Source organism: Rhodnius prolixus, unplaced genomic scaffold (genome assembly GCF_049639745.1).
Source record: "Rhodnius prolixus isolate KJV_2025 unplaced genomic scaffold, Rpr scaffold_6, whole genome shotgun sequence".
In the NCBI taxonomy this organism is placed as follows: Eukaryota; Metazoa; Arthropoda; class Insecta; order Hemiptera; family Reduviidae; genus Rhodnius; species Rhodnius prolixus.
The window spans coordinates 40,720,508-40,745,020 of NW_027411634.1; the positions used below are offsets into that span (position 1 = coordinate 40,720,508).

Below are 24,513 nucleotides of genomic sequence, written 5' to 3' on the forward strand. Positions count from 1 at the left end.
GAAACCAACTCACAGCGCTCAAAAACCTGCGCATGACCTGGCGTCTTGTTCAGGAAAGACGGTTACACCTCAAACAATAAGAAACGTCCTTCACAATAAAGGTATACGAGGCAGGCGACCCTTAAAAAAGCCATTTATTAGTGAGATTAATAGGAAGAAACGTCTTGAGTTCGCCAAAGAATTTGTTAAAAAACCTGTTGAATTTCGGGAAAAAATTATTTTTTCTGATGGAAGCAAGATTGAGGTTTTTAAACCACAAAATGTAATAAAAAATCTGGAGAAGAAATAAAACTGGTTTGAATACAAAAAAATATATTAAAAACGGATAAGCATGGAGGAGGAAATATCTTGGTTTGGGGCTGTATGGCCTACTCTGGGGTGGGTAATTTAGAAGTTACTGAGGGCATAATGACAGCTCGGTCTTATGTGGAGATGTCGCGGGGCAACTTGAAGGCAAGTGCTGTAAAATTAGGTTTGGAGAACGATTTTCATTTCCAGCAGGATAACCATCCAGAACATACGGCCAACATTACAAAAGAATGGCTTCTTTATAATGCCCCAAGAAGATTACTGACCCCCACCTCAATCACCATTCCACAACCCAATTGAAAATCTGTGGCATATTCTGGAAAGGAAAGTCCGCCAGACCTCTATTACAAGTAAGGAGCACTTAAGACAGGTGTTAGTTGATTCCTGGAACAATTATCGGGTGAGGTGACAAGAAATTTAGTTGAATCAATGCCGAGGCAGTTACAAGCCGTAATTGAAGCTAAAGGGATGCACACTAAATATTAAGGACAATGCTATGTTTGGTTATAGGTTAACCAAATTAGTTTTTGAAATGTTTAACTAGGTGTGCAAATACTTTTTTTGCAGTATAAAATAACATTATGTTCTTTGTACTTAATTTATTTGACTCTTTTGCATATTTATATTTATCATCTTATAGTGCTTGATTTAAGAAGTTAAATAAATGTAATTTGGGTAAAAAAGTGAAATTTATTTGATATAAAACCGTAAAATAACCGGGTGTACAAATACTTTTTTTGCTTACTGTATGCATTAACTTTTTAAAAAAAAAATGAGTGTAAAATTACAATTCTGTACAAAACAATTGTACATTGAATAACTGTTATGTTCATTAACAATATAAATCAATCAAGAATTCTGCTAAAAGAACATTATGAATCAGATAGTATGATACTTTTTGTACAGATTAATGATGTATTCTGTAGAGTGTGGTTGTCTAAGAAGAGTCATTACACTTACAATGAAACTACCTTCCATTATTCGGGATTCCAGCTTCTAATTGTTTGGTAAATATATCTTTTGCTAAATGTTATATGGTTGATCAAAACCAATAAATCAAAATGACAAATAATTCTTGTTTAACTAAAAAGCTACCCAATTCAAAGCCCAATTGAATGATCTTCAAGAGATCGATTGGCATAATTAGTAAATAAATATAAATTATTTACTTTAAAGGTGCACTTATATTTTTAAAGAATTTATTACATTTAGAGTTGAAATATAGAATATGAATTCTGACCTGAACAGAATTCTGAAGCCGTAACCTAAAAACACCAAAGTGTTGAAATAGCTTTGAAGTTTTACTACGTATCTTAGCAACAAACTTGTTTTCTAATATTTTAAAGGTAACATATGGTTCTCTTTAATTTTAACGTAAATAAATAAAAAAAATATATATATCTACTTGCCTTTCCACCATCAAACAATATGAACTAAAAAAATATTATAACCTAATTTCTTAACCCGGTTTAACGATTATCGAAAAACTAGTAATTTATTTCGATTCATTTTGAAGGTAATCGATATTCTGGAAAGATAATTTAAAGCAATAAAATAAAGTTAACACATGAAAAAAAAGTTGAAGAAAAAATGTAAACCTAAAAAGAGACCCAGAAATGTACAAAAAGAAAGTGACGATGATGAACAGATAAACAATTTTTTAGTGGATGATGGTGATGATCTGAAGGAAGATCTTGAAGTGTTATTAGATAATTTTGGCCATTCAATCTCAGAACCAATACTGACTGGTCGTAGCCAAGAAAAGGCCAGTTCTGTGCTGGAGGTTTCCGTTAGAAAGGTAGTCTATAACAATAGGGGCAAAGAAAAACTGAGCACAGATTTCCCAGTCAGTACGGAACCAAATAGTTTCACATTTCCAACTACTTCAGCTCATTGCGATGATTATGATGCTGTCTGTGCAACACAATGTCATTGCGATTGTTCGAATATACGCCATCCGTCGGATAGTCTATGTAATTGTAGGAATGACGATAGTGTCGGAGCGGATTTGCAATCATCACTGTGTAAGAAGTGTAGTTGTATGAAATGTACCAACTGTATGGACTGTAATTGCCAAGAACAACAACAACAAAGAATTGGTAAACGATATGCGGAAGAAATTGATGATGTAAATCAGTACAAAAATGAGATTCGAGGTTTGCGGAAAGAGCGGATAAATAGGTAGATAATTCTCTTTTGTTTCGTAGATGGGATTCTTGAATACTCTGGTACTGAGAATGTTTACCCTGTTCTGGAACCTTTGTAGGTTCTGTCAGGAAGAGGAGGAAACGGCACTCACTGCACGTGTTGTGTCAGTGTGAGGGGCTCGTATGGCTAAGGAGGTATTGCTTCTCTGGGGGAGGAAAAATCAAGGCCTGAGGAGCTTTACCCAGGGAGCCGCTCTCCAGAATTAAGAGTCTTGGTTAAACGGACGGGTCTGGAGGGTGAGCTTTAGAGCGGGAGGAGCCACAATAGATCCAAAGGGAGTCGCAGTGGCGTAGGCCTTGAGGCCGCCCTAATCTAATCTAATCTACCCTGTTCTGGTCATTGATTGGCCTCTATCGTCCACCATTAATATCCTTTTTGGGGATCCATACTATCTCATCAAAACGTGCTACTCAGGTGCCACCAAGAAAGACTTAAATACAACATTTTTAAATAACTTTAAAAATATTTGTATCTTTTTCAGATACAATTTAAATCACATACAATACAGCCGGACGCCGCCCGCTCCAAGTAAATGTCTAAATTCTTTGTCAAATTTATTAAAATTCATAATTTTTTGTTTTTCCATTTTCAACTACAACTGCAATTAATTTAAGGAAATTCCAAAAAATGGAGCTTTTTCTCGCTTTGGAGTAGTAACAAAGGAAATAAGAAGCAGAAATATAAGAATAATATAAAATATGTTGCAGGGTATGTTAGAGGCATTGTTTTAAATCATTTGAAAATTAAAAATGAACTAAATTAAAAAAACTTAATTAATTGTTAATTTTTAGAAAGAATCACTTTGATGGTGAAATGTCCAGCGGTTCAGGCGTAACAATTCCTCAACTGTATAAAGCAAACGTCAGCAATACTCTTGGAATTACGCCTGGGGTAATTACTTTCGATATATTTTTAGTACCAAGTCATTTTAAGCATGCTTTTTTGATGGAGCAGAAGGGGCCATTTTCGTCCTTTTTTTTTTTAGAAGTTTACCTTTCGTGCAGTGACTGGATGCCCACAATTATATGAAATTCCGGAAACATATTATAAAGAAGGCATCAGCAATGAATCAATGATTTTTAGCGGCAGAATTCCCAATACAAACGATCCCGCAGTAATATCAGCAGAAGTTCCGGCGGGAAAAAGTAAGGAAATGATGGATGAGTATTCTAAAGTTGATAAGAACGCCAACAGTAGGAATGCTGTACACAAGGCGCATTCTAAAGGTGAAAAACTTAATTGCTATTTTTTTTTTTTTTTTTTAGCATTTTCTGACTTAGATCTGAAGGTATCAAATTTAAACCCATTTGGGTTCTGAGTTCACAGGGTACCAAAAAATAGTATTGTCAACTAATTTTATTAAAATAAAACAGTCTTGCAAAATATTTACCACAATTACTAAGCAATGCACCACTACAAACTGCTAGATTAGGTTTGTTTTATTTTTGGGCAGGCAAGATTTAAGATAGGTGGTGGCAAACGTAAAAATGGTTAACATTAGACTGCTTTATAATTTGCCATTTTAGCAGCAAATTTAAAAATCACAATATCAATTTTACTTGAGGGAAAACTGTGAAAAGCCTCAGAAATGACAAGAGAGAAAACTGGTTATTTCACACCTCCTTGGGAAACCCTCTTGAAATCCAGTTTTCACAAAAAGATATTCTAGGTACAGTGGAGTCTCTCGGTTATCCGTCACCCTTTTATCCGTCTATTCCAATTAACCGTCACTGTCCTCAGGATTTAAAAATAAATTTTTTGAATGCGGGCTCTAATTTAAGATTAGTGACGGTCACAACCCCGTTCAACGCAGAGTGTGAATATTTTCTTTTCCAGATTTTTTCCTTTGTCTTTTAGGTACATACTCGTGGTCCATCATTCGACAGTTTGTGGGGTTTTTTTCCTAAAAAGATCAACCACAAACAAAACCGCCCACAAAACCGATTAGATGTCGCCGACATTGTATTCATTAATTTTAATACACAATAGAATGAATTGAATAATGAAAGATAGCTGCCCTTTAAGGCTTAAGCGTATAAACGTATAAAATATGTATACCAGTTAATACAAAGTTTTATACACGTTAAACAAAAGAATCTGGAAATTTTCCTCTTTTTTTCCATTATCCGTCTATTCGACTATCCGTCACGTGTCCGGTCCCGGTCATGACGGATAACCGAGACACCACTGTATTAAACTAGTAAGTCCTTATAAGAACATTTACTAGGGGCCAGTTTAAAAAGAAAATGTGGAAATCTGAAAAACCAATTCACATTCGCAATTTAGAGTAAGTGTTCATTGCCATTATTCAAATTATGGGACTTGTCATTAATTATGGGAATTTTGGTTCACTTTATGGGACTTGTCTATTAATAGTCGCTAATAAAATGAAACCACAGTAACTAAAGTTGACACCATAACTGATTAAACTATTCTTAGATAACACTTAAAGGTTTGTGAGTTCAGGTCTGAAATGCTGCTGTTCTTATATTATCAATAATTAAGGACGACTTCATTTGTTTTTTTCTAGGATCCACAGACCTTCATGAATATGTGGCAACTCGATCTCCGCCTGAAAGAATTGATATCTACTGTTTTGACCATCTTAATACAGGGTAAGGGGCTTACAAGCGCAGTAATTTTAGGGGACAGAATTCGAATATGGCTATACACGTTAGGTGTGGAGATAGATATTAATGAATTATTTTTCAGAGTTTTGTAACGGTCGCCAATAAGTTAGCAATCAATAAAATCAAACAAAATACCTGCTTAAAATCTCAGTTGCAAGCTCTTGTGAACGAACTGGTGCACCTTGAGACAATTAAAGCAGTATACTCTGTGTAAACCTCTCTTGCCACATTCATGTTCCTAGTCAAGCTTTCTCCAAGCGATTTTAGGGTTTATAAAAGTAAAAGTGCCACAAAAAGAGTCAGAATAGTTAATAATGCCTGTCTTGTATTAAACTGTAAAGAAAATAAGTACACTGTTACAGAACTATTGTTTCTGGAATAAGTAACTGAACTTTACACAAATTTTACGCTAATTTATTGTCTTCTTCAGGGCGTTGTTATGCGAGTTGGTTGTGAGTTACTGAAAAAACTGTTGCTATAGCTTTAAACTATTATGGCTTTTCAATAAGTAACTGCACTATAGTGGAATTCTAAGTTGCTCGAAATAAATCATTATGTTCGACATTCAATTAATTATTTTTTGTGATACAGAAAATAATTAATTTGGAACATTACACTCTTAACTACGGTACTGAAATCTGGGGACTTCATAATTGAAAATAATACAGAAAACTTACTTGGATTTAAACAAAAAGTTGTTTACTTTGTTGTTGTCCTAACCTTGGATTTGCTACATATAATAGAAGGCCTAAGGCATCCAGGTTACTTTGCTACAACTGTACGTAACCTCGCCTTGAGTTTTTTGTTTCTCGCGAAAAATTAATGTTTACAGTATTTTTAGAAAATCAAAGAGCGTAAGTTTAGACCCATTGTATAACAGGTAATAATTGTTCACAGATACTTTCGAACTTCTGATCACCCGCCGCCATTATTCTCTGACATTGCAATTGAACGAGTCGATGCTCATGCAACCAGATTCTGGGCAGAAATATTTGGAATTATACATTTATTTACCGCATTTGCAATTGCATTTATCTTGCAATTTTATAAGTAAGTACATTTTCACCGCTATGTTCATAAGTTTATTACCAATAAAATAAGATTTTATGAGTAAATTACTTTGTTTTCAGATTTCTGCTGTATGGATTGATTAGACCTCTGATGATCGGTCTTGTACAGCTAACGTCGGACTATTTCTTTAAACCATTGTTCACCGTCATTTACAATGGTATAACGCAGCCGTTATTCATATTCCTTTATAACATTGCCACCTCGTTTCGTGATCTATGCCTGCCCATAGCCAAAGGTATTGGTTATTTCTTTAATGAAATTGCCACCCTCTTGAAAGCAATCAGATTGGTTGATTGGAAGCACACAACAGTAGCAGCCAGCACCAAGAATAATGCAAAAAATGTTTAAGAAGAGATGAAACGAAAAAAAAAGGAATCTGTGGAAAGGATAATTTCCTGAAAATGAAGTGATCAGCGAAGAAATGAGAAGACGCGTGGTTAGAAGTTTGGGTTTTAATGTCGACGCACTAGCGTATAATGAAGTATTGAGTAATGTGTAAAGTAAAACGAGAAATAAAAAGAACTAGTTTTTATTTACAATGCTCCTTAAAATCAGATTGGTTATTGATTAGTGGCTATAATCCGCGGAAATGGGCCAACCACGTTCTGGCCACTCTGCAGGTATCCCAACCTAACCATGCTTTTACTGATACTGGCTGGTTAATGTCTTACTTCATAGACAGGTTTGTATTGACGTTTCTTATGTACTATTGGCCTACACAAACTGTTTTTTCTATTGAATAGATGAGCTAACTGACGTGTCTTCAGTGCTTGCTGATCCAGGCAAATGGCTCACTCGCCGCGCCGTTAACTGGCTGAAGGTCCTTGACCCGGATGAACAGTTAATGGTAACTTAATCTGAATGTCAAGAAAACATCTTTGTAGTGTAGGACAGAGACAGCAGAGGAAAGCTTCTTCTTATATCCTCTGGCGTTGCGATCTTTAGTTTTTTCTCCTTATAAGACCTTTTTGTACCTTGGAAGCCATAAACCTTCACAAGATATGTCCTATAAAGAAGGATATTTTCTTTGGAAAAAAGGAAAAGTAGAGAGAATAGAACTAGCTAGCCCAGGGGCAACCTATTTCAAGTAGAGAGCCATTTCTTCTTAAATAATTTTAATAAATCTTACCAAGAGCCGCAAGGATGGCAGTGTAAACAAACTCTGTAGATCATTTGTATTCACAAATTATTATTTTATGATATTCAATAACATTTAAATGTTTTATATTTTTATTTTCACATATTGCCAAGTAAATAAACAAATAAATAATAACTAAACCTGTGTTTGAATGTAAATGGCGGCAGTCTTCTATAATTACGTACTGTATTTTAATATAATTCTATTCAATTTCAAACCTATCACATTTAAAATTCTTTTTCAAAAAATACTTATAGTAAATGGAATTTTCATTTGTTTCAATAAAATTAAAATATACAATGTATTTTGGGCAGGCTGAAGAGCCACACAATTTGGATAAAAGAGCCGCAGGTGGCTCGCGAGCCGCGAGTTGCCGACCCCTGAGCTAGCCTCTTCATCAATGATCTTGCCACCCCTAAGGGTATCACAGCCTAACAACAAGAATGACAGTTTTCACAATGCATACAGGACTTGCATATTAAAACTGTCCGGTAGGACAGTTGTACAAGGGTTGTTTATCCCATGTGTTAAGATTTACATAGGCAAACAGTTCACCAACGAACATAAATAAACAAAACAAATATATATATTTTTATTTCTTTTTAGTAAAATATATTTCGTGCATTTTTCGAACTACTATTTACAATATAATTTATGTTTCTTAACACCTTTACATTGTTCCATTTTAACTAAAATCTAGTTATAAATATAAATCACCAATATTAAAAGGAAAAATCTTAAAGATAATGGTTTCTTTTTATAAATAAATTAATCCTAAAGAATAAAAGAAGGCAATACAGTTTCATCACAAAGTCTCTGAAAAAGTAATGCAACGGATTAGAACTTTCTAGCACGGATTAGACAGGAAGTTGAGTTTATTTTAATGGATTTCCGAAGATCGAGTCAACACTTTCTCTGATGTTAATTTCCTTACGAGTAAACGAAACTATCTAGAGGCGTTTAGGAAATCAAAGCAAAGTTATGGAAATGATTAGAGATGAATTACTCCTAACTATTTTTATTTATCACAGATTACGGCATAAAACTGAAAATGAATTTTTTAAAAGACATTAAAACTGTCCGGTAGGACAATTGTATAAGGATTGATCGTCAAAAACTGCACGAAAAAGCGAAACGTTGAAAAACACCCAACTTAGACAATTTTTTTTCTCTTTTTCTATAAAAGATAAAATTCCCAAATTTTCTTTATAATATAGGGCAAATCCTCCTTTATAGCTGTAATTTTGTCTTAATAACATAGCTCTAATAGATTTCTAGGAAAAAGTTAGCTAACACTGGAAAAAAACGACATTTTCAGAAAATGTTCTTGTTGTTACCTTTTTTTGTAAACAACGTAGCGCCTAAACCCGTGAACAGATTTTCATGAATGAGGGGTCATTCGATACAGAATTTTATGTAGATGTGCTTTTTGGGGGTCACGACGCTGCACATCGAATGGGAGAGGAGTTAGCCCCAAGAATGTCCCCCCCCCTTCAAAATTATTATTTATTAATAATTTTTATTACGATCACCATCTTTATTCAAGATAAAAAACTAGACCGTCCTGCTATAGTCGAACCAAATAAAATGACGGTACCAATAAGTTGCGAGATATTGGAGACTACAAGATTACCTACGCTGGCAATGTTTACTGTAGCGTCTAACATTGTTAATATCAGCACTATTTAAATGTCTTCCCATTCACGAATTTTTGTGATAACAACCTAAAACCGTACACTTCAGTGGTAGTCAGATGATAAAAATGGAAAATAGATAACAAGGGAATTAGCATCTCAAGTTTTTAAGGAATTCCAAAGAACCATTACACACCCCCCCCAATTCCAAAAAAAAAAGACTTGTAGTCATTAAAAAAAAGATTCTAAAAAGTTCTTCTAACTCACTCCATGCAAAATCTTAATTTTGAGGAGAAAGAAGATAGCAAGAGAAGGAGTAAATCCGCTCCACAGGCACAATTAGTGTGGTGGATCATCCAGATATTGGTAAAATGTATTTAAATACTACAAATATATTGAAAGTTCAAAATTTTAGGGAGGCAATATTTGTTTATTTTTCAAACTTTTCCTTCAATTTATAACCGAGAAGGAACGATCCAGTTTGTGGTCTTTAGTGATCGCACCTGCATTTTGATCTGGATCTTCCACCTGAGAAGTTTTCTTGCGTCACAACATTTTTTTTCTTTTTCTTTTACAGCGACCTTTTTCTAAATCAAATTGATGTTGACTTCGAATCATTTATGGTGTTTTGCCATTAGAATGAATAGTTATAATGAAAAGCATTACACCTGAAAGAAGCAAATTTTATCTAAGAGTAGTTAAGTTTACAGTTACATTACTGTTCATTCTGTTTGGTGACTGATTCATAGTTCCAATAGGATGAAAAAATAATTGCCATTTCAGTTGTAATACATTTATTCTGCCGGAGCTTTCGACCTAGGGACTAGGTCATCTTCAGGTCTAGTTTACAAAGTAATATTTTACATCTTAAAGGGTTGGTGTGTCTTCTGTCTGTTCAGTCACCAAAAAGAATGAACAGTCCATGAACAGACAAGACAGAAGACACACCAACCCTGTAATGTAAAATATTACTTTGTAAACTAGACCTGAAGATGTGACCTAGTCCCTAGGTCGAAAGCTCCGGCAGAATAAATGTATTACGACTGAAATGGCCATTATTTTTTCATCCTATTGTTAAGTTTACAGTTGAAAGAGTTAATCTTTCCTCAGCTAACGAGTACCATTACTTTCACCTAGGAACTATTTAACTTATTAAATTACTAGCCCACATGTTTGCTATGTTTTGGCAAGAGTTGCGGAAATAATAGAGTTCAATGGGGGACAGTGAGAGAGAGAGAGTTTCTTTCAAGATCTTTTGTACACTTCATCAGCATCTTCTCCAAGATTCAAAGAGCTATATGTTGGAGAGCAAAGCCACCATCCTAGAATGGGTTCTAAATGAGAAAATATTACTTTACTTTTCGTCCTTGTTCATAAATACTGCTTTTCCGGAGGGAGAAAATCTGCTCCACTTCCCGCAACTCTTACCCCCCCTTCTTGCTCTGGCCACAATTTCCACATTTTTACCTTGAATATATATATGTATATATTTTTTTAAAGCGGAATGCCAAAACAAAATTTCACCGTTAGTAAGTAACCTGCACATTGCAATGAAGTGGACCAATCTAATCTGTACAGTAGCCCTTCCACTCGCTGTTTCAGCAACTCACCACCCACTTTAAATCTAAAGAAGTTGTTCATTCACAGTTTTGAAAGATTCCTCTGGATTTTGGTCTGAACACATTTCTTTTATTGTCCAGCTAGACTGGATTTATAAAAACTAGTTTTACATCAGCTACTGTATCTTCTTAATATAGCATTCAATAAGCTGACGATTTAATAAGTTACAAGAAAAGTGCCACTCACTGTAGCAGGGGGTCTATAAACCAATATTTTTGAACGATAGGTTGGAAAGCAATCAGCTGATCCAAATGAAAAAGAGAAACCACCAATAACATCCAGCAATTGTAAATATAAAGTTGGACTTAGCCGAATTAGGTACTCACAAAGAGGATGCTGAGCAGTAAACCGAGTTTATTGTTGATTTTATTCCCCTTACATTTATTTTCCTCACCAATTTCGGATATCCATCCATTATCAGAGAGGTTGATGGTATACTAAATCTAACTACAACCTCATTTTAAACTCAACAACTTCACATATCTTAATTTTTTTTTTGGCACTTTCGTCTTTAAACACAAAAAAATGGAAAACTGCTTAACCTGTTTTTCCAGATTTTTCTTTTTTAGCCACATATAAACTTTTAAAAATTATTTACAACTTTCTCAAATTATTTTTTCGCTTAAATTCCAATTTATCCATAAATTTGAATTTAAATTAATTCTAAAAAATTTTAATATCACAATACTGATTTGTGTTTTAAATTTTAATATTTTGTTTAAAAAAAAGTCATTTCTCACTATTTCACCTTTCTATAAATAAATTTACACTATTATTTACAATTTACTTACACTTATAATATTTTTCGTATAAAACAATTTCTTTTGTATATAAATACGTCTTTTGCTACCCAACCTGTATAACTTCATCTCTTACATTGCAGTCAGATCCGTCAATAAATTTTAACAATAATAAATAATAAAAATTTTTGTAGATCGATTGGTACGATACATCGATTGGTACGATTAGGATGCATCTGTAAAACTGTAGGATCGTTAAAGTGTAACAATTTTATGCCTATTTGGGTAAAGCAGTGCTGTTAGTTTTCCTGTTAATGAGGTCTAGTTCGTGTTCTCTGGCCATCGCTAACATCCTTCCACAGGCGGAAAAATCGGTACCTAAACTTCCAAAAGTAGCTATTTTATACATTTTTTTTTTTTTTACTGAAGTTATTGTCTTTATTCCCAAATTTGTCTAAATAAAAATATTTAAAAAAAAAAATTAAAAATATTGATCAATAATATCGGATATTGAGGTTAGACTACCGGATACCACAGCCACAATGGTGACAATCACCAGCGCAATGTTCTTCCATAGAATCCATCGCCATCGTCCAAATCCTGATTCCCAATAGATCACAGTCTCCACAATGGCCGGATAGAAGAAACCGCACATTGAAAAACCTACGGCGCCAATCAAAGAGATCACAGGCGCCAACTGAGGAACTGCTATTGCTAGTAATACTGTGAACAAAAACAAAAATGTATATTGTTACTTGATTTTGTATACTATATGTAAAAGTGCCATCAGAGGGTGCTGACGTCAACGCGACACAACCTGAATGTTAGGTTACAGTCTGGGAAGGTTAGCGTCACTTTAGAGTGTTTACGTTACAGTTTTTCATAGTGTTTAACGACGGTGGAATAAAACTAGTAATTTAATTATTCTTTACAGGTATTTTATTGTTTTAATTATTTATGACTGTATTTATTAATGTTTTGTATTAATTTATTTATAAAATTATATTCTTTACAGAATAATAAAATCTGTTTCAAATACATATAGTTACATATAGTTTTGTAACGTATTTAACAAGTTATTGAAATTAGTTAGCCAACAGATTTGATTCTGATAAAACATGATAGACTTTTGACTGGCTCACTAACTGAGGCGAGAAGTTAACTCAGAGTCATCTCCAGGAATAACTGCACTATTTCAGAAGAGAGAAAAAATAGCGAGACTGCTGGCGTTTGATGATCTGGAAGGTGATGAGATGATAAATAGTGGAAAAGAAGATTGAAATGAGGGTGTAAGTTCTGATAGAAGCTTTTGTAGCGAGTTCCATCAACCAGGATTTACAAACAGGATTTCTAAGTCTGGTTGGTCAGATTTGAAACATAAAATGAAGCGTTAATGATAATGCAGAAGAGATTGAATTGTTTGCAGACTGGAGCGTTGAACCCCCACAGACCAATACCGGGGACTTCTGGTTGGGTTTCAGTGCAGAAGCGGAAGAACCTAAGTTCAGCTTTTCACACTAACTAAATCTCCTAGCCCCCCAAAAAAATCAACTTTACTTTCTCACCTGTGCCTGCAATCATCAAAGTCCTAACTAAGTAGTAAGCCCTCTCCTGGTTTTCCGGCCTGAACTTGTTTTCCACCCTTTTCCAAACAACATCAACCGAAGCTGTCAATTGAAGTCCATAAGAAAAGAGGATCGCCAAAGCTACAAGAGCTTTTACAGTTTCAGCTAGCCTGGAAAAAAAAGTGCCACATTTTCGTGAATGCTGTATCGTTAAATTTCCCAGATAGTTTTCATTTACTTGATTGCATTCTGAATTACAACTTAGCCCTCCTTTCTTGGATGAAAATCCACATTTAATGGTGGTAATTTTTTTAAAAATATTTCTCTTATTAGTAAGAGGAAGTATTGCGATCGTGCAAAGTTTTCTTTTCCGTTTTTACCGGAAATATCACGTTTGAAGACCACTGAGTCCAAAAAAGTTAAAGTATCGAAATCTAAGAAAGGTGGAGCTAGAAACTTTAATTGAACCTTATCAGAGAATCTGACATCAACGGAAGGATCAAAATCGCTCCACCGGAAAGCACCGCTTTACTGAATGGGTTTTCCGCTTTCTCTAAAATAGCTCAAATGATTTTTTTTTTAAATTGCGTACCCATATTTTGGTCCTCGATTTAAATTTGAATCCTTCTTCCAAGAATATATTCATAATTCTTAAAATAAATTAGTAAATCAATAAAATCACACTAACCAATCATCTGGAAGATTCAGTGTAATACTGCCCAGTGCTTCGTCGCCAAATTTTAAATAACCAAAGAATCCAACCAGCATGAACAAGGAGACGACAATGGACATGGCGATGGTCAAAACACCAGGACATCCTAGAAAATGTTTTGGGTTTTTCATGGAATTTTCAATTGGCAACATCTGAAATTGAAGAGGAAAGAATGTTTAGCATTTGCACAGATTTGAATTGAAGGTAATAAATTAATTGCAAAAGAAGGAATCTTAAGAACTTCTGGTTTGATTGCATTGAGTTTAGGTGGTACGAGTACCTAATCAGATGGAGTGCGTCAGGCATAAAGGAGTGAGTCGCATCTACATGAACTGCAGGCCACGCAGACAACCGAGGATTGTCTTAAAACAATAAGAGATGATCCTCAGATCAACCTAAGAAATGGACCAAAGGGAACACAGCTTCACGGACGTTACAATAAGTGCAACTGGCCTATTTCAGTCTCCCACAAATAGTATTTGAAGAAAAAGCTAGTAGAAGCAAGAAGAAGCTGTAATTCTTCTTCTCTGAGGCGGTATTCCTTAATATTCCGTGTTCACTGGTTTCTAGCTCTGCAGTAACCTCTGTCTTCTTAGTAACAACCTTTCTCTTCAAAGCATTTCATCTTCAAGAATATCGTCCATCGTCTTCGCAGTCTTCACGTTTGTTGCATGATTTTCTCGGCAAACTCCACCCATCAGTTCCCTGAAAAAAGCTGTGCAAACCATGTGAAATGGTTTGAAGACGATTCGTTCATTGAGCCGTCTGTACAGTCAGATTTTCGAATGAACCTGTTCAAAATGTCTATTACCGTGTCACGTGCCAAAGCCTACCGTGCCACGTGCTAATGCCCGTAAATTCTTAATCGCTATTTCTAAGGTACTAAATTTTAAGACAGTAACATGAGCATTACGTCCTGGGCAAGACGTTAAACTGCATCGTGGGAGGACAGATCTCACATCCTAGGTGAAGGCTATCCGACTAGGAGAAGCAACTTGGACTAGGAGAAGCACAAGTGTTGTGCCAGTGTGAGGGGCTTGTTTGGCTAAGGATGTTACTTCTCGGGGAGGAAAAACGAAGGCCTGTGAGCTTTACCCAAGAGTCGCTCTCCAACATTAAGAGTCTAATTAAAAGGACAGGTCTGGAGGGTGAGCTTTAAAGTTAGGGGAGCCACAATAGACCCAAAGGGGTCGCAGTGGCGTAGGCCCTGAGGCCACCCAAATTTAATCTAATCTAACTCTCCAAAATATAACCACGGATAGGCCAGGTTCTGTAAGACGCGGTGAAGCCGGCTGGCCTAGGAGACGGGAACTCTGACGTGGTCCTCCAGGTTGGGGAATGATCGCGGAGCCAGTAACCCAGTCTTATAAAGCACCACTTACTACGAATCCTACACACAGCAAAGCCGGACTGATATCAAGTTTAAAAGACACGTTACTTCGGACAGATCAGGCCCCAGTACTAGCTATCCTGTACTAGCTAAGTCGTAACTTCTGTATACTAACAAATTGGTGCATCACTGACAGCAATTTGCGGCTCTAAATCAGCTTTATAAATTTCGCTTAGTGCAGAATATATTGGTTTCATTTTCAAAATACATAATTTGCTCCAAAAGCTCTGGCTACATCATTACCCAGACGTCATTTCTTCTGTTCTAACAAGAAATATAAAAAAAAATTAAGTTCTTTTAATTGACTTACCGTGCCGATTCCTTCCATTCCAAACAGGACTGTAGAGAAGAACAGCGGTAATTTGGATATAGGCGCAAAATTTGGTCTAGAACTGATCGGTGGAAGATCCTGACACATGTAGTAAAAGGAGAGGCAAAGCCCAACGCCGAGCAGTACATTGGCCAGCGCACTGAACGGCACCAAATACTTCATGCTTCTCACTATGCCGACCAAGAAAATTGGGATGGTCGTAATTAAGATGTAAATTCTGATATCGCTGTCCCAGTGTAAGTGGCTTTCCATGACCTGCAAGATAAATTTAAATAGTCAAGTTATATTAGCTTGCAGAAGTGTATAATTATGTTAATGAAACCCTAGAAATAGAGGGACAACAAGTACCAAGAAATCACCAATTGTTCAGACCAAAGTTAAAAATGAAAATGTTTAACCCACATACCAATGAAAACGAGGTTTATGGTAAATCGTCGCCACAGTACAATTTATAATTATCATCAAAATATCAATTCCGATAAACTGCACTATTTGTGAGTGCAAGCGAAAATTTACTATCCGAAGCGACAATATTATCTAAACGAATTACGAAGTTTAAGCTTTATTTGACTTCTCGTTTTGGGAATAATTTTGATCTAAGTCATCTCTGGCTAAAAACATTTTATTCATTTTCAGTTGAGTTCCTCTTCGAAACATTCAGTTTTCTGTGAAATGCTAATTTTGGACATTTTGACACGATTGCAATACCAACACTTACTAAAAGGCTGGAAATGAAGGAACGAACTAGGTGTAGTCCTGATGAGTATTTTTGACAATATCAAGTCTAGGATATGTAACAGCATAGCTCTCTTAACAACATATCAACGCAATCACTAGTGTTTGTTCCGTACGAATTCTGAGTCCAATAAGGGCGTAAATACACAACCCAGTACATTTGGCTAGTTACCTCTGTACACATGTCATTTGACCAAGTAAGGTATTGTTAGTTGTTTACTTGTTAGAAGAAAACTATGTATTGTGAAAAGTAACAGTAGATTTTCTGTTATGCTTGATATCACTTTCTAAAATTGTTATTTTACAAAAAATTAAAAACCAAATCTTCAACACTAAGGTTATAAACAAATAGGTTATCTCTATTTCCATAAATGATTCGAAAATATAATTGTCCCACATGAACTCTTTTTTGATAAATTCACTGATCCATAATCCTTTCTAGAACAGAGATTCTTAATTATTCTAGTAATATTCTACGCGTGTACTTAAATAGATTTGCAAAATTTCACAACTTACATTTTGAAGAGATGAAGCAACCAGTAGAATATAAACAGTGTTGACACCATAATAAGTGAAAAACATGAAACCCTCCACACTTGCTCTGCAATAAATAAATAAATAAAATACTACAATTTGAGCATAAAAGATGTAATTAATCTAAATTTTCAAACTTTATACTTACTTTATAAAACTAGCATAACGACTGAATTTTTTATTGGCACAATAAAGAAACGCCATTTCGACCGTTTCAGTATAACCTAAGAAAGGTTTGTTTAAAGTTTTGCACATTTTTTGCGAGCATTTCACCTGGAATTGGGGGGAAAAAACAAATAAATAAACAAAAAATTTGTCAAAGGCTTTATTTGCTTACTATTTATCGAATTGAAACGAACACTTCGATTAGTTTAATTAAAATAACAAAAAAAATACAACCCCTCAAAAGCATATTTCTGGTTCTTGAAAAAGTGAATTAAAGAATTGAATTAAATTTACAATCGATCACTCCTCATCATTTATGTACACACAAAAAACGATTTTTTGAGATGGTTAACAAGAACCATGCTTACCATAACATAAGTACAATGCGCGCAGAGGATACCCACGATGATTGTGCCAACCAGTCCTATCACCATGCCGGCGTTCTTGAAGCCATCAGCAATCGCAAGCACTCCGGTACCAAGACTACTTTTAACCACGTGCAATAGTGCATCTAAGTCACTGTAAAAAAGAACAGGTATTAATAAGTTTATCACCAAAAAAAATCTCAATTCAACCTCAAGAAGAATACGCATGGTCATCATAAAGCTGGTGTTGGAAAACAATATTAATAACACAATGTTCTGAGATCCCAAAATCAGTGCTATTGCACATCATCACTTCCTGACGAGAACAGTTAAAAAAATATCAAATTATTAAACCAGAAACTTATTAAGAGATAAATACCACATCCAATGATACCCAAAGTTTAGGCCTCCTGCAAAAACAACAAATTTCAAAACCCTATATCTCCTATAATAACGCACTCAAAACGATAATATTTCATATAATAGTAAAGACTAATGTTCCCTACAATTGTACGATATTACGTTGATTTCTCAACTGTAGAAATCGAGATATTGATACCCAAAGTTTGAGCCTCTTCCAGACACACCAAATTTCAAAACACTATATCTCCTATAATAATGCACTCAAAACGATAATATTTCATTCAATTGTAAAGACTACTGTTCCCTACTATTGTAAGAAAGTACACTGATTTCTCAACTGTAGAAATCGAGATATTGATACCCAAAGTTTGAGCCTCTTTCAAACACACCAAATTTTAAAACACTATATCTCAGGAGAATCCACAGTCATTTTTGACCAAAATACAAAACACTAATTGTCAATGAAATGGATAAAATTACTTACGAGGTGGGATGTATTTTAATTTCTTCATCTTCAATTGGTAACTTCTTATTTATAGTAATGCCATCATCTTGTATATGGTAGACAACACCAGTTAATTCTATACTGAAACATTAAAATCTGTTAATTTTGATGGTAGATATGTACCATCAGAATATTGAAATTAATTTTTTAATACATCATAGCGAGGTGTAAGGTAATAGTTGCCTAGGTTACGGATTGTTATAGCAAAGGTTATGATAGACTTATAATACTAAATGGTATTATAGTACAAAATACTTAATCCACATTCTTCTAAAAGTGAGGTGAGACGTTTTAAGGAGGATAATTCAGAATTTATACAAATATATTTGCTCCAAATTGATTGTATGGAGGTTTTTGTAGCTATTGGTGTTGTCAGATTGATTTTTATACATAAAAAAGAGATAATCGATCAGTCTGTTGATGTATTTTAAAAATTAATTCACAGGAAATTGCGTAAAAAGGTTGGGAATCTTAGACAGTGTTTAATTTTAACAAATTCAACAATCTAAAGCATACTGAAACATAGTGAAGCGTTGCTAATATGAATTCCCATAATGTTAATGAAATTGGGTTAGATGAGTATTTATTCATAATTATTGTTTCGAAATTTGAGTCAACAAACTCAATTAAATACTTTTTTTCATTTTTAATTGAATTGTTTACTCCAAATAATTGAATATTAAATACATTAATCATTTTATTCCAATTCCCTTAATATGAATATTATGTACTGTAATTAGAAATTAGAATTTCCACCGGTTGTAACGCTAGTAGTGCTAGGTAGGTGCTGACACCTACCATGAGTTACTCAAAGCTACAATCATTATATTCTTAAGATAGAATTCTTCTAGAACATAATTTTAGAAAAAACAACTTGTAAGCTCAGTTACTACCAGAAGATGCAACAATTAGCTTTTCATCCAAATTAGTAAATCGTAAGAAGTACTCTACTCAAAGTATTTTTCAGTTTTTTGAAATTTATTCGAAAATGCCTCTCAATTGTTCAAATGATATATTTTTTTTTTTAATTATTTGTCTAAGTAAAAATGTTTAAGTTAGTTCCAGGGGAGTAGTTAAGGATAAACTATCCTTCACTTTACCACTCTAGTGCAATTAATAGTGCCATCACCTATGCAATAATAGGAATTGAATATTTACCACAATTCCAAATTTGTTAAACATTTATTTTGAGCTCTTATTGAATGTAATTTTTATGTATTCCTTGTATTACAGGAAACTATTCAAGTAGAATTTTTAGAAAGGGTTTACGTTAAGCTCTTGTGTCGTTTTAGTATATTGTACGGTTTTCATAATAAGTTCACCGCCATCACCGCATACAGTACGTAAGTTTATACAGAACCTTTTTTATTTGTTTATCTGTAATTTTCTAGGCCATTCGTTTGAACGTAGACTTATACGAATTTTATCACTTATCACTTTCGTTTGTTCTTGTTTTCAGAGAATATTGAATCCAGTAGGATTCTGGGGTCCACCTAGGAGATCCAATTCATCTTTTCATCTCATTTTATGATATTGGAATCAACTATCTATTTGAAAGAAATTCTAAATCCACGGCCCCCCCTTCCGAAAAATGATTGCATAAATAGTGTACAATTCTAGTTTATTTATTTTTTTCACTAGTTTTATACTCTCGTTCTATCCCAATTATTCGCTGCCTTTTGTAATACAAATTACAGGAAGCTTGCAAAGGTCAAGCAATATGAATATGTTAGTGCACTACTTTAGTGTAATGGCTGCAGTAGATCAACAATGGGGACTTGCATTCTATTATTTAATGCATCTAACAGATTCAAAATTGCATTCAAACTATATGCACCAGATGATATTGTATTTTTTTTTTTTTATTACAATCCTTCTTATACTGATGTAACTATTTTGTCATTAATTATTATTGTCTAGGCCATTTATGTTTTTAATTATTGTTGATTTATGTAATAATCTAATCATGATTTTTTGGCAGGGTTAAATATTCCTTTTAATGCTAAATTGGGGATGTACTACCGAATGCCTACTGGTGTGCTTATCGTCTGATGTAGCGCCAATTAGAGGATCCTAGAGCATCATTTACAGGTGATTTTAAACCGGAAATAGTAAAGGGATTGTGTCGATCTTTCACCGACTACAAAAGGCTGAGACTACCTAACATATTTGACGCGAATTGAGAGATATTTTTAGGCGATTTTTTTTTTATTTCTACCGGAAACGATTTTACGTCTCCTGGGTACGAGAAAAATACGATTATTGTAAATTGATTTCGATCAGCACAGCTCAAAATAGAAAATCGCCAAATGTTTAAATTTAAAAAATTTTAATTTCACCCTCCGACCATGAAATTCTCTTCTGCAATGCTCCTTCATGTGATCATTATCTCGTCTGACAATCACAAACCTAGACTTTATCGAGCCAAACGACTCACCTGAAGTGTACACAGATAAGGAGATTGCTTCCACCTTTTTGTATAGAATAGAAACAAAATAAGTTACCCATTTCTTTTAAAAGACCTCAAGAATGTAAAAGATGTGAATACTTTCAGCTGGCCATACTCACTAGCCTCGTAGTAACGCCTGAAATTTTAAGTAATTAATTTTCTTATTTCTGTTCAGCAATTTCAGCTTGTAGAATTCACTTGCGCTATTAGATTTTAGATAGAAGAAAGAGTCGTTGCAGCACTCATTATCACCTGATAGTTAGCTAACTAATTGTTGCAGTTTTTTTTTACAGATTATTAATATTTTTTATTTTTTTTTTAAATTGTCATCGTTATTTTTATTGCTAAATAAAAGTATTTAAAACATGTGATACATTCCTTTTTCGATATATCGATTACATATATTTATAATTAATCGAATTTGATGAAAGTTTGCAATTGATTGGGGGCTTTAATGTACAATAGATAAGAAAGACTTGACTTATCTTCAGAACGTCTGGGGACGATGTTAGGGGGCAGCATTAGGTACTAAGAAGTGAGGAATATTCCTGGCTACTGCTCCCTTCGCTTCCCAGAATATTTCTCGGGTCTAATCCCAAGGTGACAAGCAAAACATTGTGCCACAAGACCTTTGCTCCCGAGGATGACAGAGAAAGTAAAACAGAGCTCTTAGAAGTCTTGGAATCCCCCAGTTAACTCAGGATGGCGATAATACTCTTTCTTTGGAGGGGGGGCTCCACAATCACTTTTATTTGAATCTATTTTTATGGGATCAAATTTTTTCCCGTGCTTTTGGGAAGGTGGGCAATAAAAATAACTAATTATACTTTCAAATTTGACAGTAGCGCTGTTAGGGAGTAGATAGCGTTACTATCACCTTATTTATCTGTTCATAATTTACGACTCAACCAACCGATACTTAGAAAACTAAAATTGTCCAATAAAATTCACTAATTTATGTTTTGTTTAGTTTTTTTCTGTTTGGTGATTGTTGGTTCATGCAAGAAGGAGGAGAATTCATTGCCAATTTCGGTCTTACTTATTTCTAAGTTCTCGACTTAGCTACTGGGTTCATATAGGACTTATACCACGTCAAATGAATTTTATTACATAATTTAAGCTGCACTTTTTTTTGGGTATTGTGAATGCATGCACAAACAGGCATAGCCATAAAAACAAGCAACCATTAACCAATCAGGTGTACTCGTAAACAAAACAGAAATAAAAAATGAATGCATATTTTAAAATTTTACATTAATCAACCCCAAAGTTGCAATGTTGTTTTCCTTGAATCCTAAAATTGGTACTAAAAAAAAATAGTTGACTACAAAATTGTAGGTGTTCAATTTAAAGGTATTATCAGTAAAATGCACTTTCTGACAGCCAAAGTTTTTTTTTTTAATTTGGAATTTGTGCCACACATTTGTAGGTAAATTTAATTTTTTTTTTTTTGGTATAGCCGTGGCAACACTGTCAAGGGTGTGTTGGAGAGGGGATGATAGTTTTTGATGCAGCGAGAGTCTTTATGTTAGGTTATACTTTATGTTAACGTTTGTGTATTTTAAGTGAATAAACCGAACTTAATTTGTGTTTGATTCAACCATTTAAGAAAAGTAATAAATCTATAAATTTTTTGTATTTTCTCTTTTACACATTTAATATTTAGTGCATAGTATGATCAGTGACTCCTAAATTAGTGCAAACATTGTACAACAATAACAATAAACAGTACGTGTATTGACCAAGCTTATAGAAAAATAATCAACTTTTCTTTTTTTCAAAGCAATCACAAGAAAAACAGGAAAATCAATTGCAGAAAAAATGCTACTTCTAGTTGGTTAATTTTGTCCAGAAGCTTAATTTTGGGTAAGTTTATTAATTATAAATCGGATATAGATTCTGTCCTTCCTGTGATTCTTAGTTTCCTTGAATTATGTTGACAATTTTCTTTTTTTGAAAGTAAAAATCGGAAAATACAATTAGAATTTAGATACTTTTGAGTAGAATATACTCAAGTAAGCGTCCATTTTAAGCACACCGTAGCTCGCCAAGCTAATCAATTATGCATATTAATTATTATTATTTTTTGTTATTGCGAAATTCAGTACGTCACCAGCTGTTAATTAAAATAAAGATGTTCTAAAAAAACTTGGCAAACATTAGCGTAAGAGTTGGCTGAACTGACAAATTTTAATAATCACTTAGTCTACTTGAAAATTAAATTATCAGAGCACATACAAAATTTTAAATGGTGGGGGGGCGTTGCAAGAAATTCTAGTTTTGAAGAATATAAACTTTGTCTCTATCCGAACAGTAGTGACGTAGCTTGCTTTGAAGCTCCATAGCTTAGTCTTAGGTCGAGTATTTTGACGAAAGAGGAAGTCAGTGAATGAAGTGATGGTTAAATTAAGACGTGATTTTTTTTTTTTTTTTTAACAACTTTCGTTTCTAAATTTATCTTCATCCAAAATAAAAAGCCTTCAAATTTTCTTTTGTGAGCACATTAGCCGTCACATTCTTTCATCAGACTGTAGAGAATAGGGTTCACATGAAAAAATTTCATCTAGTGAAAGGAGAGTGTGTAAATTTAGCCCAAATTATAAACCAGAGAATGTAGCTCCGCTATCTGACGTAAGCAAAAGAAGAACCAAAACGGGACGTCTGCCAGACGGTGTGCCTTTATAGTCTCACCTGTGCATTACTTCCAATTAATAGCTAGAGCAATTGACGTCAAGATTTCAACAGTTTTTGTTGTTTTAATTTAAAAATATTGTTTTTGCAACAATAATCTCAACTTGCGCTACCTGTATTCTTAACCCAAATGATATGCAACTCAAGATTTGCAGAAAGAAGACTGATAAAGCAAAATCATGATCGTAAAGGAGTTCACTAACAGAAAAACTTTACTATAATGAACTGGCTAGCATAATGCTCGTATAATTACAGTACGAGGTGTGGCTATTAAATAACGAGACTATTGCTGAAAAACATTTTATTTTAAATTTATACATATTTAGTTATTATTACCTTCAATATACACCCCTCCCCTATCCCTACCACGCTCCATGCGAATTTACCATTGTTCGAAACCGCGCTGGAAGTCTTTCTCTGTGAGCTCCTGCATAACGCGTGCCGCTTTTTCTTTCACAGCTTCAAAGGACTGAAATTATGTTCTCCTTTTAATGGCAGATTTGACTTTGGGGGAACAGATAAAAGTCACACAATGGGCCAGGTCAGGCGAATAAGGCGGATGGTCTAAAACTGGGCTGTTTGTACTTAGCTAGAAACGTCATCTTGACAGACAATGCAGTGTGAGCCGGCGCGTTGTCCTGACCATGACTTGTTCTTCCACAAATCGGGTCGTTTTTTTTCCTTACTCTTTCACGGAGTTGAGCAAGCACCTCACGGTAGTAATGTTGATTAATTATAATCAGATACTTTCATCCGTTTTTGGACGTGGAAGGGCGACCCGGGTGGCCATCATCTCCGACGACTTCTCGACTCTTGGAAACGCTTGAACCACTCAAAAACTTGCGCACGTGATACAACATTCATCGCCATAAACTTCTTTTAATAAAAGATCAAGTTTCAGTAGCGATTTTACCAAGTTTTGCTGTGAAATTTCACGACAATTCGTTGCTCTACTACATGTGTAGTATCATGTTTTCGGCAAAACGAAACTAACACAAACACGTCAGGTTCCGGTCAGACAGATTTCTCTACAAATACGTGAGACGTTGCAATCGAAAGAGACGGCTTTACACTGCAAGCTGTCGGTCGTTAAGATTTGGCGCATGCATAGTTTTTCTGAAGCAGCATCAGTCTCGTTATTTAATAGCCACACCTCGTAATGCCATCTCTCTACGAAAAACTCGAAGTTTCATGAAAATTAAATAGCGTAAACTAAGAGAAAAGAAAAGTCTGATTACGTCACATCTAGTTTTACTTACTTTTAATTGGCACACATGGGTAAATCAATTTAGAAAATGGCGCAACTAATTGGTAACATCTCTATTTTAATAAGTTTTCTCTTAAAATAATCAATATTT

The 24,513-nt window shown here is 34.4% G+C and overlaps 2 protein-coding genes and 2 long non-coding RNA genes across 10 annotated transcripts in view; 2 read left to right on the forward strand and 2 right to left on the reverse strand.

Moving 5' to 3' along the window:
• Positions 1-6,038, reverse strand: part of LOC141460493 (uncharacterized) — a 64,396-nt gene extending 58,358 nt beyond the window's left edge. The window contains exons 1-2 of the long non-coding RNA XR_012462077.1: positions 5,825-6,038; positions 5,283-5,480 (exon numbers count right to left, since the gene is read on the reverse strand). This is a non-coding gene — a long non-coding RNA (uncharacterized lncRNA). The remainder of the gene's footprint in view (positions 1-5,282; positions 5,481-5,824) is intronic.
• Positions 1,654-6,750, forward strand: LOC141460483 (uncharacterized). Its single transcript, XM_074140505.1, has 8 exons — positions 1,654-2,490; positions 2,999-3,045; positions 3,132-3,225; positions 3,309-3,408; positions 3,503-3,743; positions 5,048-5,132; positions 6,045-6,197; positions 6,278-6,750. The coding sequence occupies exons 1-8, from the start codon at positions 1,877-1,879 to the stop codon at positions 6,564-6,566; spliced, it is 1,623 nt and encodes a 540-aa protein (XP_073996606.1). The 5' UTR covers positions 1,654-1,876; the 3' UTR covers positions 6,567-6,750.
• Positions 6,751-7,924: 1,174 nt separating this feature from the next.
• The window catches only part of LOC141460488 (proton-coupled amino acid transporter-like protein pathetic), a 31,823-nt gene continuing 15,234 nt past the window's right edge, over positions 7,925-24,513 (reverse strand). Inside the window, exons 1-10 of one of the 4 annotated variants that reach the window (XM_074140519.1) lie at positions 20,584-21,782; positions 17,995-18,091; positions 17,151-17,301; positions 16,766-16,890; positions 16,600-16,684; positions 15,328-15,603; positions 13,604-13,779; positions 12,916-13,085; positions 11,876-12,073; positions 7,925-9,658 (exon numbers count right to left, since the gene is read on the reverse strand). In XM_074140519.1, coding sequence (XP_073996620.1) covers positions 9,609-9,658; positions 11,876-12,073; positions 12,916-13,085; positions 13,604-13,779; positions 15,328-15,603; positions 16,600-16,684; positions 16,766-16,890; positions 17,151-17,216 — 1,146 coding nt within the window. In that variant the 5' untranslated portion in view covers positions 17,217-17,301; positions 17,995-18,091; positions 20,584-21,782 and the 3' untranslated portion in view covers positions 7,925-9,608. Of the gene's footprint in view, positions 9,659-11,401; positions 12,074-12,915; positions 13,086-13,603; positions 13,780-15,327; positions 15,604-16,599; positions 16,685-16,765; positions 16,891-17,150; positions 17,302-17,994; positions 18,097-20,583; positions 21,783-24,513 lie in introns of those variants that run through there. The other 3 variants (XR_012462070.1, XM_074140518.1, XM_074140520.1) reach the window with 3 other exon arrangements.
• Positions 22,194-24,513, forward strand: part of LOC141460492 (uncharacterized) — a 32,536-nt gene continuing 30,216 nt past the window's right edge. For 3 of the 4 annotated variants that reach the window (XR_012462072.1, XR_012462073.1, XR_012462074.1), the window contains exon 1: positions 22,195-22,330. This is a non-coding gene — a long non-coding RNA (uncharacterized lncRNA). Of the gene's footprint in view, positions 22,331-24,513 lie in introns of all 4 variants that reach the window. The other variant, XR_012462076.1, reaches the window with a different exon arrangement.

What these genes read in the sequence shown, in the direction of transcription:
- LOC141460483 (XM_074140505.1), top strand. Translation starts at nt 1,877, where the DNA reads ATGAAAAAAAAGTTGAAGAAAAAATGTAAACCTAAAAAGAGACCCAGA. An exon ending in CTCTTGGAATTACGCCTGGG is followed by an intron (nt 3,409 to 3,502) that starts GTAATTACTTTC and finishes TTTTTTTTTTAG; the next exon opens with AAGTTTACCTTTCGTGCAGT. An exon ending in TTTGACCATCTTAATACAGG is followed by an intron (nt 5,133 to 6,044) that starts GTAAGGGGCTTA and finishes AATTGTTCACAG; the next exon opens with ATACTTTCGAACTTCTGATC.